At 45.9% G+C, this 18,525-nt stretch overlaps 2 protein-coding genes across 2 annotated transcripts; one reads left to right on the top strand and one right to left on the bottom strand.

The window, feature by feature from the left end:
- Positions 1-514: 514 nt before the first annotated feature.
- masp1 (MBL associated serine protease 1) lies at positions 515-15,348 on the bottom strand. Its single transcript, XM_041939956.1, has 13 exons — positions 15,229-15,348; positions 13,327-13,503; positions 9,989-10,166; positions 9,424-9,555; positions 7,831-8,027; positions 7,609-7,756; positions 7,403-7,521; positions 6,008-6,086; positions 3,630-3,764; positions 2,209-2,283; positions 1,831-2,078; positions 1,082-1,270; positions 515-961 (listed from the first exon to the last, which is right to left on the bottom strand). Exons 1-13 carry the CDS (start codon positions 15,346-15,348, stop codon positions 515-517), a joined length of 2,244 nt encoding a protein of 747 aa, XP_041795890.1.
- On the top strand, positions 15,347-18,283 carry clrn1 (clarin 1). Its single transcript, XM_041941370.1, has 3 exons — positions 15,347-15,599; positions 16,957-17,136; positions 18,018-18,283. The coding sequence occupies exons 1-3, from the start codon at positions 15,347-15,349 to the stop codon at positions 18,281-18,283; spliced, it is 699 nt and encodes a 232-aa protein (XP_041797304.1).
- The last annotated feature ends 242 nt before the right edge of the window (positions 18,284-18,525 follow it).

Here is an 18,525-nt window from a genome sequence, read left to right as displayed (position 1 = left end):
TCTGCTTCATTTCCAAGTTTCAGCCTGTTTCAGTCGATTTGATCAAATATAACAACATAAAACACATGCGAGTATAAAACGCAGTAAACAGTTCTGATTTTACTTCCAATGAACTGAAACAAATCTGAAAATACTCCACTACAAGTACAAGTCCTGGAGTCAAAACATTACTTCAGTATAAGTATGAGTATTATCAGCACCATGTACTTAAAGTATGAAAAGTAAAATTACTCCTAATGAATAAAAAATACTCCCTGGCAGTGTTTTCCTGTGATGTTACTGTAACTAGTAACTAAAGCTGTCAGGAAAATGTAGTTGAGGTAATTATACCTCTGACTGTAGTGGAAAGGAAGTAAAGGGTTAAAGCTCAAGAAAAGTACAAGTACCTCGATTGTGTACTTCAGTACAGTACTTGGGTAAATGTACTTAGTTACATGTATTTAGTGCGATACTGTCAGGCTGTTGGTCAGAGGACATGTGATCACCTGTACCTCTTGTCTGTCTGACATCCGTCTCACCACCAGGGGGCAGCAGGAAGCTGTTTCTGTATCCACTCCACATATTTAGCCACTCGGGTGTAGACTCCATACACCCTCTGACTCCCGCAGTCCTCTGGCCCGCCCCACGACACCAACCCAAACACCGCCCACCTCTGACTGGTCCCGTCCTCCATCACAAACGCCCCCCCGCTGTCCCCCAGGCAGGTGTCCCGCCCGCCCTCGAAGAAGCCAGCACAGAACATGTTGTCGGTGATGTTGTAGCTGACGGAGCGCGAGGCGTAGCTCGCCTGACACTCGTCCTGAGACACCACCGGCAGCTTCACGTACTGCAAGAGGTCAGCGGGTGCCGTGGGGTCGGAGGTCAGTGTGGGGGGGTCGCCGGAGGAGGAGGCATTGATGTTGGAGATTCCCCAACCAGCAACTACACCCAGAGAGTTAGGAAGAGGAGTGGGGGTGTCATCCTGAAGACGAGAGAGAGAGAGGTCAAAGGTCCCCCTGCGGTCCTCAGTCCTCATGGTTTATCATGTCTGACCTGGACAAAGTATTTTCCGTAGTATTAGAAGTAGAAGTATTTGTCCCACCTTGTTGTGAGGTGGGGGGAGACAGACGGGACGGACCACCTCGTTAAACTCCACCCGGTCTGTCAGCTTCAGCAGGGCGATGTCATTGTTGTAGTTGTTGGGTTGGAAGTGCGGATGGAGGAAGATTTCCTCCACTGATCGGTTGGTGGCCAGACGTTTGTCTCCAGCGTCGTGGAGACCGAGGAACACCTGGAAGACCAGCACTGGTTATACTGGGTGTGCTGGTTTACACCGCTTCTACTGGTTTACACCGCTTCTACTGGTTATACTGCATGTTTACATGTTCGAAGCATGTTTACATGTTCGAAGCATGTTTACATGTTTGAAGCATGTTTACATGTTCAAAGCATGTTTACATGTTGACACTGTTTTTGTCCTGCGGCGCTTCTTTCTCGACTCAGTCTACATGAAGTTCATCTCTGATTTCAGTCATTTTTTGTTCGTTATTATATTAATTATGAATGAATTAATTATTAGTTTATATATTAATGACTTTTTTTTACCTGCGTGTTAAACAACATGCAGGTAAAAAAGACAGAAAACAGGTTTATTAGATCAACATGTGTGCTTGGACATTGTTCAGGGCCTGCTGTAGAGGGTTCCAGGACCTTCAGCTGGTTTCTGTGTAAACACATTAATATTAGTCAGCGGTGAAAATCGAGACCTGTTTAATGACCCCCTGACCCCCCCTCAGGAGAGGTTGACACATGACTGAGGCTTATTCAGAATTTCAGTAAGTTTCCTCAAACCTTGACGTGTTCAGGGGCCACGGGGACGACACTGGTGTCCCTCCTCTGGGACCTCAGGACATGGGCAGCCGTGAGGACCCAGGAGTCGGACAGCAGGGCCCCCGAGCCGAACCAGCGGTCCTCCGGGACCCGGGACAGATCCTCCACGCTGAGCAGAACCTGCCAGGGGAACAGGCCGGGCTCGGCGCCGCGGCCGCCCACGATCCTCTTCACCTGAGGGCGGAAAGAGCGGGACGGACGTCCACAGGCTGGACGGAGACATGGACAGGAGACAGATGCTGCATCAGCTACTGTGTACAAGGCTACGTCATGTTAGCATCCAGGAATGTGACACAACACAAGACTTCAGATGAAGACATGAGTCATTAATCACGTTACCTGGTAGGCAGCTCGGCAGTCTGGTTCCTGACTCTGAGCTGATCCAGACTCCACTCGGCCCACATCTGTACGAACCTACAACGTTCAAACACACGTCAGGAGCAGCTTTGGATGGTGAGGATCCTGCTGCGCTAATGTGAACCCACAAACAGCCCCGCCCAAGTACTCTCAGTCTAAAGTAGGTCCTCACAAAGTACAAAAACACACACAGACAAAAGTAGAAGCTAGCCTCACAACAAAGTACTATTTACTGTACACACAGTACATTTACTGTTTTTAATGTTTCAGGCATCAGTTTGTTACTGATTCCAAACAGTCTGAGAACTTCAAGCTAAACTAAGGAAACTTTCACATGAACACATGAACACAAGAACACAAGAACACATGAACACATGAACACATGAACATGAACACATGAGCACATGAACACATGAACACATGAACATGAGCACATGAACACATGAACATGTGAACATGAACACATGAACATGAGCACATGAACATGAACACATGAACACATGAACACGTGAACATGAACACATGAACATGAACACATGAACATGAACATGAACACAAGAACACAAGAACATGAACACAAGAACACATGAACACATGAACATGAACACATGAACACAAGAACACATGAACACACGAACATGAACACATTACCACATGAACACATGAACATGAACACATGAACATGAACACATGAACACATGAACATGAACACATGAACACAAGAACACATGAACATGAACTTGAACACATGAACATGAACTTGAACACATGAACATGAACACACGAACATGAACACATGAACACATGAACATGAACACATGAACATGAACACAAAAACATGAACACAAGAACATGAACACAAGAACACATGAACACATGAACACATGAACACAAGAACATGAACATGAACATGAACACATGAACATGAACACATGAACACATGAACACAAGAACACATGAACACATGAACATGAACACATGAACACAAGAACACATGAACACATGAACATGAACACATGAACACATGAACACATGAACACATGAATATGAACACATGAACACATGAACACATGAACACAAGAACACATGAACACATGAACATGAACACATGAGCACAAGAACACATGAACACATGAACATGAACACATGAACACATGAACATGAACACATGAACACATGAACACATGAACATGAACACATGAACATGAACACATGATGTAACTGAATGAATGGAAACAAAAATACATCAAAACATGTCAAAGTAAAGATCCATCAGTTGAAGATCAGACTTGAACATGCGCTCACTGTAAGATATCAGTTCATCTCTAAAAGAAGTACACTTCTGAAGTATACCTGTGTAAAGCTGCATGTTTAAACTAGTACTACAGTACTAATACTCCTACTGTTGCTGGTGTTCAGCTGGTAGGCGTCCTCCCTGCAGATGTAGTGAATGGTCGATCCAAACAGTGTGCTGTTGTCATGACTACCAAACACCACGTCAGCCATGGCGACCGCCTTCGGACTCCCACAATCCACCACTGTGACAGAGAGGAGACCAGTTTTCAGCGTGGAGAGAGAGATGAAGAGTAAACTGCCTCGGCCGGTCTAAGTCAGACCAGGGTTTAAGCGTCAGACTCTAATCTGGATCAGACACATGATGCTCATCTAAGCAGAGCTCAAGGAATGAATGTCAGACTTCTGTCAGACGGAGCTTCGTCCTCCAGTTCACAGTGTTTCTAACTTTAATAACATCACGATCAGTCCATGGATTCGTCTCCATTACAAAACATTAACCAGTTCACAGTAACACGATGGTTCAGTTCTCATTGTTCAGGGTTAGTGTCAGTGATCGCGGTGTGTCAGATGATGTCACAGCAGGTTTGATCAAATGAAACCGTGATGGTTTGTGATTAAATGGAATGAGATGAATGTGAGAACATTAAGTATGATAGAAGAGTCATACCTCCGCATGTTCAAGTCTTAATGTGTGATTAGAGACGTGTTTAAGGGGCGTCCTCCGTATGTATCATAGAACTCTTTCCACTTCCTGTCAGGCGTCATTACAGCACGACTGAATCCACTTTTCAGAAGCTCCAAATCTCACTGATTCTAATTTCTTAATTTCTTAATTTGAGTCTTCACTGCCACTGATCACAGAGCAGCTTTGAAATCAGGTCAGATTTATTATTATTATTACTATTATTATTATTATTATTATTATTATTATTATTATTATTATTATTATTATTTCCATTATTAGATTCTTCAACAGACACACACAACTGCAGATTCTGTTTTTGATTTGTTTTATTAGAAAATAATTTAAGGCTTTACAGGAAACAGCTGACACTCATGAACTGTTTCAGTTTATCAGCCAATAAGAATCCCTCTGACTAATCTAGACTGTGATTGGTTAAGATGCTGGCCAGAGACCGCCTCCTCCTCCCAGAGTCAGATTCTACAGAGAGAAAGAGAGAAAGAAAGCAGGAAGGACAGTTGAACTCTGATCTGTGATCAGTTTGTGTTTCTGCAGTCACTTAAAACAGTTTTTAGTTCCCCTGCAGGACAAAGTCCAGAAGCTGGTCCCAGAACATTTAAAGGACAGAATCACAACACGTGATCTCAACGAGTAAAACAAAACGCTTCAGAAAGTTTCTCTTTTGTCTCTGCTGTTGTGTTTTAATGCAGCTGAATCCAGACTTCACACTTCTTTAGTCCTTCACAGTCTGAACACTCAGCAACTCTGGATCATCAGGAATAAGAGAACTTTGACTTTCTGTGGACATCCAGCCTTCAGTGACCAGAGAACCTTTGTGAGTGTAAACAGACTGACTGTCAGACTATAGACTGACTGTAAGTCGATCAAACAGAGTGTAAACTGTAGACTGAGTCTAAAACTAAACAGACTAAACAAACTACAGACTGAGTGTAAACACTGTAAATTGGATGGGTACATTTCAAGCTTGTTGTTATTTGGTCTATTAACACACCTATTAACATTCGTTAGAAACTGTTATCAAAGTTAACAGACTGAACTGGACTTAACACCAGGAGTGCATCTAGTTTTAGTCAGTTATTCTGCTGAGGATCAGCTGGGTATTTAAATCGGTCGAGGCTCTGACCATCCAGCTGATCTGATGCCACTCGGGCCAAAAATACAGACAAATGTCATTTTGATCCAGGAGCGATCGAATCTGCGTCAGTTCAGATCAGCTGATTTTGCGCAGTGTTTGCGATGTGTCCTCTGCGTGTTAACAAGAAACATGCACATAAGAAAGTGGAGTAGTGACAGAACTGAAGCGGCATTATTGATACCAGCGCATGCGTGCTAATTAACACACGGATACTGTGGAATATATATTTAAACTCAGCTGAAGTGGGAACGGCATTGCACTCAGTGGGAGCAGTGATGCTGCCTTCAGCCTTCAAACCTTGCATTTCTTTGGTTCTGCCATGTTTGGTAACCTGGGGTAAATTTGTTCCGTGATTGTCTTTTTTGTTGGGGCAGCTGCCTTGTTGCCCCCTGGTGTTAAAACTAAGAAGTGCAACACACTCAGGTAAAAGTTTCAAGTCCGGGCCGTATTCTATTCTACCTATAACATTTCTTGCGGGCCAATTAAAAATGGACTGCGGCCACAGTTGGCCCGCGGGCCGTAGATTGGACACCCCTGGTCTAAACTGACAGTAGACAGAGTGGAAACAAAAGAACTGTTGAACTGTCTGGATTTAATATGCCACAGCACCATCAGCTTCACAGCATGGAGTCTTGGAGTTTTCTTACTTTGACAGTGAGGAAGACTGCTGCTCCACGATCCGTCAGACTGACAGTCCACCTGATAATGATCGAAATACTCTCCATCCTAAACCAGAGACACAAAGACACCAAACCAGAAGAGAGTCTGTAAGTCCTCCAGCTAAATATCAGGCTGCAAACACTCCATGACCAACACGACGATTCCAGAAACATGACATCAAGAAACAAAGTCTGCTTCAAGAAACTCAACAAAAAATAAGCAGATACCAGTAGAACAGATAAAAACAGGGTTCATGACAAAGAACATGTGAAAAGGGTGTGTGCAGGGAGGAGCAGGTGGACAACAGGGCACAGGTGAAACACATCACGCCGATGGAAACTTGACAGGAACTTAAGGAATGAACAGAAACCTACCAAAATAAAACAGGAAGTCAATCACAAATCACACACTTGGCAGATCATGACAAAGTGTTCCAGAGTCCGGTGCCCTAACCCGGTCACCGGGGGTCACAGAGTCCCAACCAGAGACGTACGAGACTGCCGGGGAACACTGAGAGTCACTGAGTCCCTGATAGCACTGAGAGCCATTCAATGCTTCAAAAAGGACATGAGAGGCAGCGAGGGTGCAGCACGCTAGTCCAGATGAGGAACAATTAACCTGAATGAGTTTGTGTAAATCAGGAGGAGGTAAAAATGATACTGTCAGCTTCATGCAGTAAAAGTACAGCAGTATTGTCAGCTTCATGCAGTAAAAGTACAGCAGTATTGTCAGCTTCATGCAGTAAAAGTACAGCAGTACTGTCAGCTTCATGCAGTAAAAGTACAGCAGTATTATCAGCTTCATGCAGTAAAAGTACAGCAGTATTGTCAGCTTCATGCAGTAAAAGTACCACAGTATTGTCAGCTTCATGCAGCAGCTCCGCCTGCAGCAGCTCCACCTCCACCTGCAGTACTTTCAACTGCGTCATATACAGTTAGTTCATTTTTTCAGACTACTAGTCTCAGTAACAGTAGTAGTACTGTAGTGACTGTGGTAATAGTAGCAGGTGTAACATACAAGAGCAGTACGATGATAATAATGACAATAATATATATGATATATATTTATATATAAATATATAACACAGTTATAGTCATGTTGAGTTTGGGACTGCCAGCCTTAGCTCTGCTGTGTATTTTACTTTGTTAAAGTCTGTGCATCTTATTTTGGTAGGGTGAAGTCTCAGTGGAAACTGGTGCAGTGCTGTTAGGGATGCGTTGTGGGTGATCCCAGGTGTGTCTGAGCTGAACGCTGACCTGAAGTGGTTTTGCTGAGCTGCGGCTGAGTTTATGTCCCGCTGTCTCAGAATAAATTCTGACTGTGTTGGAAAAGCTTCATGTTTGTTTTAAAAGCAGCTCAAGGTTCACAGGAAGTGATTTTACCTTCAGCAGCAGGTATCCAGGCTCACAGGTGACCAGGACGTGGTCTTTGAAGGAGTATTCTGATTGGACGGGGTTTAGCAGGGCATGGGGCGGGGTTTCGGGTACCTGACACTGACTTCCTGGCAGGACAAAATAAAAGCATTTGAGAAGAATGTTTTTTTTGTGAACAGTGCTGCAGGTTGACAGGAAGTGTGTGTGTTATCTACCCGTCGCTGTGTACGTGATCCTCCAGCCGGCGTTTTCTCCTGAGTTGTCGCTGTGGAAGAAGACGGTGGCGACGTTGCTGTCGGTCTGAATATCTCCTGGAGCTCGATCGCCGCAGAACGGTCCGAAGTCGCTGCCGCCTGCTTTAATCTGACACACGTTAACCGCTGATTAACGAGCCGCGCGCACCGGCCGAGCGTCTGCACAGGTGCGGTGATCCTCACCTTCACGTGGTCGTAGGGGCAGCTGACGTCCGGGTGGTCCTCCACGTCGAAGCGGGGGTCGAACTGGAGCCGCACCCTGAAGCCCGGATCCACCTCGATCTGGTACAAACAGTCTGAGCTCTTTGGGTACGGAGAGGGAAAATCCACGCTGCTCAAAACACCGGAGCGTTCCCTGAACACACCATCGCTGCACTCCACTGAACACACACAGGAGAGAAAGAAGATGATGATGAAGATGTACTGGAGGATGACGTCATGTGACAACATACTTTTTCTCTGACCAGAAAGCGTCACAATCTGAAAGCTCTGTTAAAGTTAGTGGAGGATGAAAGATGGCTGCACTCGAGGTCTTAGAGGACTCGTCATCGTTTCTGTGGATTCCAGCTGAGCGGCAGTGAAACACTGAGCTCGTCTCTGTTGTCTTTCTTTGCTTTGTCATGACGACTGTTAGTCTTTGTCTTAATAATGCAGGTGTGTACGCAGGTGTGTATGAATGTAGACTGCATCTGCTGAATGAATCATCATCAGACATTACAATGTGGATCACGATGCTGTGAAGCTCTGCTGCAGAGGCGTCAGCCTGCCTTCACCACAGCGTGTGTGTGTGTGTGTGAGTGTGTGTGTGTGTGAGAGAGAGAGAGCCTCCTCCATACAGAAACATGCAGAACATGTAAATATTTACCACCAACCAGCAGCGACTATCAGCCAGAGGTTAGAGTCCAGATTCTGAACACACACACACACACACACACACACACACACACACACACACACACACACACACACACACACCATCCTCTGGAGCCGAAAAAACAAACCAGCACAGAGTCAAACACTGCAGTTCCTCAAATGGCCACTTGAGGCTGGCTCCAAACCCAAGCCAGTCCCCATAGACCCCCATATTAACATGCATAGTGGTTTGGTCTCTGCGGCTGATTTCCTCGTTCACGATGACTGTCGGGGGTGAACGTTTCTATAACTCACTAATTTAAATTATATTAGGGGTTAAAGTTATGCAGAATTCTAGCTAGCCTCCTAGCCTTCCTAATGACGAATCTCCATCGGTTTAGTATAAATGAAGTTTGAATGACCACCAGCTTTTCCTTCTATCAAGAACATATTTCCAGGATATTTGTGTGTGAAACGTGAACCTGAATGAACCCTCAAACTGTTTTTTCCCGGAGCTGAAACGTGTCACAAAGGCTCAGTGTTGTTTGAGTCGGTGACTTGTTGGCAGCAGACTGGAATGAGGATCAGGCTGCTGGAATTCAAATCTGCTCTGCAGCACAGTCACATAGAAACATGTTTAAGCTCCTTACGTTTGAAAAGCTGCAGCACACAAGAGGCTGCAGGATTAGAGCTCGGGGGGTCAATTCACATCCACTTTAACATCATACAATGTTTATACATCCAGCTCAACATACCACGTGTGGACAGAGGAAGCGCATATGTCCTCTGTCCTCATCAGATGGAGTTCCACAGGGATCACTTCTAGATCCCCTTTGTTTCACCCTCCATGCATAGACCCCCCCTCAGCATGCAGATGACACGCAGCTACGTGCATACGGGACGTTTTTAAGGCTTCGGCCTCACCTCGGCAGGTGCGGTTGTCGGAGTGCAGCAGGTAACCGTAGCGACAGGAGCAGTAGTATCCTCCGATGTAGTTGTGACAGAAATGATCACAGAGCAGGTCTTCATCAGTCCGGTCGCTGCACTCATCCACATCTGGACAGATGGAGGTAAGAGAGACAGATGTGAGGAAGAAAACTTCATAATTCACAACACTGTGATATTTGAGACTCGTGTCCACACTTTCATGGTATGTTTGTCAATGCTGGCAACATTACAAAACACATTTTCCCTCCAATAGCAGAAATAAATCTTGGTGTTTTGCAGGTTTACAGCATCGTGGCTGGTTGATGGAACGATGTCAGGAGAGGCGTGTGTTTGGACAGCAGGGACTGACCCTGAGTCAGCAGCTTCAGTCAGAGTCTGTATAGGAGTTTTTCACGTGTCAGCGCTTCATTGGTTCATGCTTTTTCTCATCCATATTTTTGTTAACACTCAATTTGTTGGTTGTGTCCAGGTGGATCTGATGCTGGACACACAGGAAACCTGTTTCATGTGGACAGGTGGACTCTGGTTGTCTGGTCCTCACCCACAGCGCTGTAGTGAGCCATGAATCCAGAGTATCTCTCCTCGTTGGAGAAGTCGGAGGCGAAGAGGACGCCGAGGGAGTTTGTAGGGGAGGTGATGAGCTGCTGAGCCGGCACCGCCTCCGTGTCCGTCTCCTCCCTGCCGCAGAACAACGCCAGCACCTCCCCTTCCGCCTCCACCTGGAAACACAACAAAGCCCGTCCATTCATTCGTCAAGTTCAAAAGACTCATTTGGTTGATACAGACACCAACCGCGGTGTCAGACAGGTGAGCAACATCGTGATAAAACTGTGATCCCCCATGGAGACCAGGGTTTAAACTGTGCCCAGGGGTCCATCCAGATCCAGGACTTTCACCCCCGCTGACATTTCAAAGAAGTACTCTCTCATTTCCCTCAAACATGCTCCTGTTCCTTTAACTTTGGTTAATTTCTTTCCTTCTTGTATCACAGCAGTAAACTCGAGGTCGCAGCTGTGCAGCACAATCTTTTATGATGTCCCACCTCCCTCGTCTTTGGGGAGTGAGGGGTTAATATGAGCTACTTCATTCATGGAGTCTTAATAACAGAACAGTACAACCTGTAGCACTAACACAAGAATCTTCACTTCATTTTAATGAGCACACAGCTGAATGTGTGGGGTTTGTTTTTGGTACAGTTCAACATCATGACACATTCCTAAAAAACGATTTTCATCTGAGCCCTGAACGCATCGCAGCTTTCAGCACTGACAGTCGACTCTGTTTCCTGAGAGACGAGGAACAAACGAAGCAGGAGGAGCAGCCAGAGACTCTCTGATAACGACTGGATGATAAAGACTGCAGACTCCAGACTGATCTGACATCAGTGTCACTGACCAGCAGCTCTCACACACACCCACACACACACACACACCCACACACACACACACACACTCACACACCCAAACACACACACACACACACACACACACAGACACACACACAGACAGACACACACACACACACACACAAACACCCACCCACCCACACACAGAGACACACACACACACACAGACAGACACACACAAACACACACACACACACAGACAGACACACACACACTCACACACACAAACACCCACCCACCCACACACCCACCCACACACTCACACAGACACACACACACACACACCCACACACACAAACACACACACACACAGACACACACACACAGACAGACACACACACACTCACACACACACACACCCACACACACACACATACACACACACACAAATACTTGTACTTGGATTCTTGTGAGGAATGCATTCACCCTTACTCAAACTCAAACCATGACAACTGAACGAACCCGAGCTGAAACCTGAACTACATGAAACTACATCTGAACCCTTAAACTACATCTGAACCCTTAAACTACATCTGAACCCTTAAACAGCCCTTTGAAATCCAGACCGTCAAAATGTCCTCACTCTGTTAGTTGTTCCTCAGTGTGTAACAAGTACAACACACACACACACGCACACTCAATGATGGAAACCAGTGTGTGTGTGTGTGTGTGTGTGTGTGTGTGTGTGTGAGAACAGACCATATCATCTCATTAGCAGCAGCGTCTTTACATAAAAACATGTCAGACTGGTTCAGTCTTGTGACTCTGTGTCTCTGTACTGTAGTCTTGTATGTGATCTTCAGGGGGAATGAACGAGTCCCTGAAACTAGCTCAGCTGGATCACTGCACACAAACAGTCTGTAGTTACTACATCATGTAGGGGAGATGTGAGGTAGTTTTAACAGTAGAGCTTTATGGATAAATATCATGACGTGACGACTTCCTGTTCATTCAACCCTGTGACACAGAGCACAGAGGTGAAATCTGCCGTTAGAGATGAAGAGTAGCTGATGGGACAGTACAGACAGTAAAGTTGACTGAAGTGAAAACACGCAGCATTTAATTCCACTAAGAAAGTTTGATTTGTACTTTTTCAGTAAAATGATGAAGATGACTGTTTGTTTCTGTCCAGCCAGATTGATCAGTTTGAAAGTTTCACTGGCAGGACAGACAGAAATAGTGGGGGGTGGGGAGAATACTGTGTTCTCTAAAACAACTTGATGATGAAGCGATCACTGAAAACCATCAAAGACTGAAGACGTCTAAAGCTGTATCATCTGCATAAAAATGGATGCTGGTGCTTGGAAGAAAAATGTTGTTTATGTATCATGTAAATAGTAATGGACCAAAAATAGATCCCTGTGGCACCCCAGTATTGACGGTAAGAGGGTTGGAGGCCGTTTGTTACTCTATTTGTGTGGTTGTTAGGGCGTTGTAATGTGGTGATGAAGATGTTCAGCATGATTCCTATAGGCGTAAGTAGGTGGTGGTTGCTATGGTGTTTGTAAGTGTGTTGTTTAGGGTGTTCAACACACCTTACAGGGTGTTGGCAGGTGGCTGCTACCATCTAACACAGCTTTGACTACATGGATGCTATGTGGTTGCTATGGTACTGGAGATGTGAGTTTGTAATGATTTAGGATATTTGTGTTTGTTTTTTTTTTACTTAACCAAACGAACAAAAATATAGAAAAATTACATTTTAGAGCTTCTTGTTCTTGGTTTCCTGTGAAGAACTTTGTGTCCAGCAGGTTCTCCTGCTGTTTCAGTGTGTTTGTGTGAACATGTTGTTAGTGTGTGTGTGTTGTGTGTTTCAAATTAACACTGCTAGCAGTTAGCCTGTCTGTGTGTGTAATTTCATTCAGGCTTTTATCCACACACACAAACACACACACACACACACACACACACACACACACACACTGTTGGAAGGCAGTCAGCTGGTCTCTTTTGTCTGTTGCAGCTGCTTGTTGTCGAGGGCAGGTTGCCGCGGTCCGTTGCTGCGGCACCAGTGACATCATTTGAATATGAATGTGTGTGTGTGTGTGTGTGGCAGATGGCAGACATGTTTAGTTGTTCAGCTGAAGCTGAATCACTTCAGTTTCTATCACAATCACTTTATGATATAACAGACTTGCTGTCCCTGGTTTTTCCACAGAAAATGATCAAACTCTGATCCAGGACCCTGATCCAGTATCATGTTATACATATTCTGGATCCATATATAACGACTGTGTTCACATGGGCTCCAGCTTCAGGTTTTGGGTCTTATCCTTGTTTTGATCACATTCAGGAAATGAAGGTCTTGAGATCAGAAACCTGGATCAGGTGTTTTCCCGCCACACAGAACATGTGCATGTACAGAAGACTGGTAGAAAAACTTGGTCTCAGAGGAGAAAGGTTTTTTTGGACTTGATGCTGAAACTGCTGCAGCCATGACAGGACAAAGTACCCAGGATGCCTTGCTGTCTTACCTTGACGTAGTCGTACTCACACAGGTAGGACGGCTCCAGGTCGAAGTGGCTGAAGTAGAGTCTGATCTGGAAGCCGTCTGGGACGCTGATGTTCCAGCGCAGCTGCGTCTCTCGGGGGTACGGCTCCGGGAAGTTTGGCGACTGCAGGCTGCCGTACATCTCTGAGCGTAAGAGCAGCTGAGCGTCGACCAGGAGGGAGAAGAGGACCGGGAGAAGAAACACACTGAAGACAGAACAGAAGGATTCCCATCATCATTCATGAAGAACAGCTGTTTTCATCACATCATCGACCGGCTGCAGTTAAATTGGAGACTTTCTGACAGACTGATTCCACCTCAACACAAACAACCAGACACAAGTTCCTGTGTGAGAGAGTTCCTGAGAGTGGATTCATTTTGTTCTCCGGTTCCTTCCAGCAGGAAGTCTGTTGAACTTCAGCGTGGAAACGGGCGGAGGCGGGAATCGAACCCGCGACTCCGTCATTGAACTGCAGTCTGGCACATTTTCTCTGCATGAAGTCAACATCTTCATGCTTTCATTACACTCAAACTAACGCGATAAAACGACGCTTAAAAGGAAAAATCTCGCGGGTTTATTGATCCACAGAAAGTCCTGCAGTCAATGTAACTAAATAACCGGGGATCAATAAATTGCACTGATTGATTGAAGCAAACATGTGAATAATAATCAGCATGAAACATGTCGGAATGTCTGAAGTGAGCAACAGGCTGCAGAAAGAGATAAATGGGATTCTGATCATTGATTGATCACTGACTGACCTCATCCTGCCGCAGAACCGTCTCCGTCAGCTGAGCTCCTCCGCTTCTGTCGGGACTCACCGACCCTCGCGGACTTCACTCCGACGTGTGACGTGTCTGCAGAACGCTGCGTCATCGCGTCAAGTTTGCAGGAGGCGGGGTGTAGGTGTGCAAATACTTCAGCCAAAGTACATAATTATGATTAAAAGTAAAAATGCTCTTGCAGGATAACGTGTACTTTTACTGCAGTACATTTATTTAATAACTGCACTCATCACACAGGAATTTGATTAATGTTTTATTATTATGATTAATTATCCAACAATTCATACAATTACATCTGAAACAGTTAGTTTCAGATTATTGATACAAAATCTAATGAACGAATAAATGATGATGTATTATTATCAGTTAAGAGAAAACTTTATTGATTGGGAATTCACAAACGACCCAGCAGAACATAAAGTCATTAACATCAGCACCACATTAAAGCAATGAACACATGAATGCATCAATAACCAATAATCCAGTAATTAGCAATTAAAAATTTGAACTTACTAACAGAGTATTTCTACACTGTGGTAGTAGTACAACAGCCCTTGCCAATAACTAATAATAATAATATGATGATGATGATGATGATGAATAGATGGTCAGAGACCAGCTTGAATGCAGTCAGAGTCAGATACTTTCTGGTTAGTTTAAAATGCTGCGTCATGTTTTGAATCTGATCTAAATCTGATGAGTCATTACTGAAGAAGAAGAAGCAAATTAAAATACTTCATTAAAGCACAAGTACCTCACAGCTGTAGTTTACTACACTACCTGTGTACATGTACCACTGGATGGGGACGCTGTTCTCACCAGAGGGGGGCGCCACATGATCACCACATGACCAGGTCAAGTGTGTGTGTGTGTGTGTGTGTGTGTGTGTGTGTGTGTGTCACACACAGGCAGCAGTTAACGGGACATTTATGACCGGAGGCCCCCCCCCCCCCCCCCCTGGAAATCTAACCCCCTGTCGCCATGGCGACCGGAAACCAACGAGTCTCTTCGGGGCTTCGGTTTCAGTTGCTGGACTCTGATCAGCAGCTTCAGGCGTCCTGCAGCGGAGTCCAGTCTGGCGGATAATTATCTGCTGTACTGGGCGCTCGGAGGTGGAGACTGTGGGGGTGTTCTGGGTGGATGATGCCCTCCTCTGGTCCTCCTCCCCCGGCCCCTGCAGCCTGACCTCCAGTCTCCCTGCCTCCATCCCTCCCGCCATGCCAAGCCGACAGAAGCAGCTCATCTTGTCCATCTCCGGGCTCGTCGGCTTCTCCTGCGCCCTGACGGCCGCGGTGGCCACCGGCCTGCCGTTCTGGCTCAAAGGGACCGTCCTGTGCCGGACCGGGGCCGAGCTGGTCAATGCCACCGGAGCTGAGCTGGACAAGTTCCTGGGAGACCTGAGCTACGGCCTCTTCCACGGACAGAGGGTGAAGCAGTGCGGGCTGGGAGGGAGGCCGTCCCGCTTCTCATGTGAGTGTTGCTGTGCACACACCTGCAGGCTGATGCGCTCTTATTACTCAGGTAAAACACAGTGACGTCACACCTCAGTGTTACTATGAGGCTGGTGATCAGAGCAGCAGGTTGTGATCTCACCTGCGTCATTAATTAGTCAACAATTACTCGCAGATCTGTGAATAATTCAGAGCATCTTTAAACAGATCCGCGTGCAGCCCGGTCCCACAGCGCTTCATGTGTGGTGGGTCCTTTGTATAATCAGCCTCCTCTCACTTACTGTACTCGAGTATTTCCATGTTTTTTTCCTTCTTCTTCCACTCCACAGCTCAGATGTAGATATTTATACATTTTACTTGCACAATGCTGACATGCTTAAAAACCATGAAGTAATGTTTCACCAGCAGCCTGATTATTCTGCTGGAGGCACATTTACTGTATAAAGACTTCAGGAAACAGTCTTGGCTGCTGTGAAGCTGCAGCCTCCCTCTGGAGTCAGAGAAGTTTATCTCTGAACGCTGATTTAGGGCTGAAAAGTAAAGCTGACGAGTAATTTGCCTTAAAAACTTCGTGCAGAGCAGAAAACAACGGCCGAGTCCAGAAGCAGATCTGAAGCAGCCTCAGACTTTGTGATAAAAGCCGTCTGAAGGCTTTGGTGGTAGAAGCTGGACCAGAGCAGAGGGTTCACTGGTCCCAGTTAATGAGAGCAGCCGGCCATCGCTGATGAGGTTTCCGGCTGACTGGATCAGAACGGACTGTACGAGCTCTGATGAGGAGAAACAATACAGTTCTGTTCCTGCATGAAGCTTTATGTATGAATACAGTTCAGGCTGTGTGATGATGATGCACCAGTAACACACACACACACACTCAGCCTGTCAATTCATAGCATGTGTGTGTGTGTGTTGTGTGTGTGTTGTGTGTATTTCCTGAGTGTAGTCGCCTCAACATGTTTCTGTTTGAGATCCAGCAGCAGGTTTTATCCTCAGAGGTGTTTTTGTGATCGTAAAGATGTTCTTTGTCTGTCTGAAGCAAAACTGAATGTTAGGATCATCACGCACCTGCAGCAGGTGTGGGACCATCACGCACCTGCAGCAGGTGTGGGACCATCACGCACCTGCAGCAGGTGTGGGACCAGGATGCACCTGCAGCAGGTGTGGGACCAGCCTCCACCTGGGAGCATCTATGATGATGAGCCATGGTTTCCTTCTTCTGTTGTGACCGTGTTCTGAAGGTCCAGAGGAAAATGTCAGAGCCTCTGATTGGACAGCATGCTTCTGTTACCTGCTGACGTTTCAATTAGCCACTACATGACATTCAGGAAGTTCTCCATGAATCCACTCACCTGAAAGTCTTTATTTTTTTTTTGTCTCAGTCTTCCCAGACCTGCTGAGCGCCATCCCAGCGGGCCTCCATGTCACCATCATCTTCTTCTGCGGTGTTGTCATCCTCTTTTCCTCGGTGGCTACCGGCTTCTTCTTCTTCAACGCCTTTGGCAGACCGTACGAGACACTGCAAGGCCCCATGGGACTTTACCTGTGGACGTTTATTTGCTGTGAGAACCTCATCGTCACATCATGCTGATAATACTGCTGCTGAAAATATGCTGTTATACATAAAAGAGCCAGTATTACAAGCACTAATACCAGTATAAGTACAAGTGTAGTACAGCTTAGACCCTGAACAACCGTGAGATCGTGATGAAACGTGGTTCAGACATTCACGTTCCCCTCAGGATGAACTGTAATAACTGTGTTGATCCTCTGACTTTTCCAGTGCATTCTGGGATAGCAGCAAGCTCCCCTGCGACCCTGAACAGGATTAGCAGGTGCAGGAAGTGGAGGGTTTGGTTTAATTTGGATTGAAGTGAAAAGACAAACAGCCAGTGACAGTGGCAGGAGAGGGAGGTGGTCAGTCATTACAGACCTCCACCTGGTATCAGCCTGTGAACCACATTTCTGTTTATTCATTAGGCAGCCAAGCAGTTCATGAAAGAGAAGCCAGCGGCAGCAGCCTCAAACTCCACCTGACACGAAGCTGCAGGTGAAACTTCAGGTGCATCGAGTTTTCAGGAGGTGGGAAGTTTACAGAAAGACGACCATGTTGGATAAGTCCTGTCAGTAGGTCGAAGTGATCCTTGAAGACAGAAATGTGCTGATCCCAGTTCAGTGAGTGGTACCAGGAGGGGGGACTGACTGAGGGGTTCAGGCAGGTGGTCTGTAGAGCAGCTTTAGGGACTCGATCACATCACCTCTAAAGTTCACTTCATGTTCTGTCTCGAGTTACAGAGACTCTGACACAAACTGTTGGACTTGTAGGACACTCTCATATTCAGACACAACAGCCTCCATCAGACATCAGACTGAGTATATGTCAAACTTTTTTAACGTGTGAAATGTCTCTAGACGTTGACGTAACGTCCTGCTCGTCCTGCAGGTCTGTGTAGCTGTCTGGTGATGATCCTGTTTGCGTCGGAGGTGAAGCTCCGTCATCTCTCCGATCGGATCGCCAACTTCAACGAGGTGAATTTCGTCTTCCAGTCGTACAGCGAGCTCTACGACCGATCCTTCTGGCTCTTCTTCCTCGTCTTCCTCCTCCATGGACTCAACGTCCTGCTGATCCGACTGGCGGGAATCCAGTTTCCCTTCCAGGAAACCAAAGAGTCGGACCTGGGTGGGGGGGCGGCTGACCTTATGTACTGAGGAGACCTGAAGCGTCTGAGACTGAAGCCTCTAACGGACAGCAGAGTCCACACAGTGTTTCAACGCGCGCCACAACTTTCATCACTTCCTGTCTGACAAACAGACAGACTGGATGTCATAAAGTTTGTAGTTCTGAAAGGATGAGGATAGATTATTCTCTGGATTAATCAATTAAAGGTTTAGACAATAAAGTGTCAAAGAAATGTCCATCACAAAGAGTTTGAGATGATGTCTCAATGTCC

The sequence above is a fragment of the Chelmon rostratus genome, chromosome 7 (genome assembly GCF_017976325.1).
Source record: "Chelmon rostratus isolate fCheRos1 chromosome 7, fCheRos1.pri, whole genome shotgun sequence".
NCBI lineage: Eukaryota > Metazoa > Chordata > Actinopteri > Chaetodontiformes > Chaetodontidae > Chelmon > Chelmon rostratus.
The sequence above is the reverse complement of the archived record's forward strand: the minus strand, read 5'-3'. Positions and strand labels throughout refer to the sequence as shown.

What these genes read in the sequence shown, in the direction of transcription:
- masp1 (XM_041939956.1), bottom strand. Translation starts at nt 15,348, where the DNA reads ATGGCGGGAGGGATGGAGGCAGGGAGACTGGAGGTCAGGCTGCAGGGG. An exon ending in ACTGCCGAGCTGCCTACCAG is followed by an intron (nt 2,079 to 2,208) that starts GTAACGTGATTA and finishes GTCTCCGTCCAG; the next exon opens with CCTGTGGACGTCCGTCCCGC. An exon ending in TGGCCCCTGAACACGTCAAG is followed by an intron (nt 1,271 to 1,830) that starts GTTTGAGGAAAC and finishes CTGGTCTTCCAG; the next exon opens with GTGTTCCTCGGTCTCCACGA.
- clrn1 (XM_041941370.1), top strand. Translation starts at nt 15,347, where the DNA reads ATGCCAAGCCGACAGAAGCAGCTCATCTTGTCCATCTCCGGGCTCGTC. An exon ending in GAGGCCGTCCCGCTTCTCAT is followed by an intron (nt 15,600 to 16,956) that starts GTGAGTGTTGCT and finishes TTTTTGTCTCAG; the next exon opens with TCTTCCCAGACCTGCTGAGC. An exon ending in CCTGTGGACGTTTATTTGCT is followed by an intron (nt 17,137 to 18,017) that starts GTGAGAACCTCA and finishes CTCGTCCTGCAG; the next exon opens with GTCTGTGTAGCTGTCTGGTG.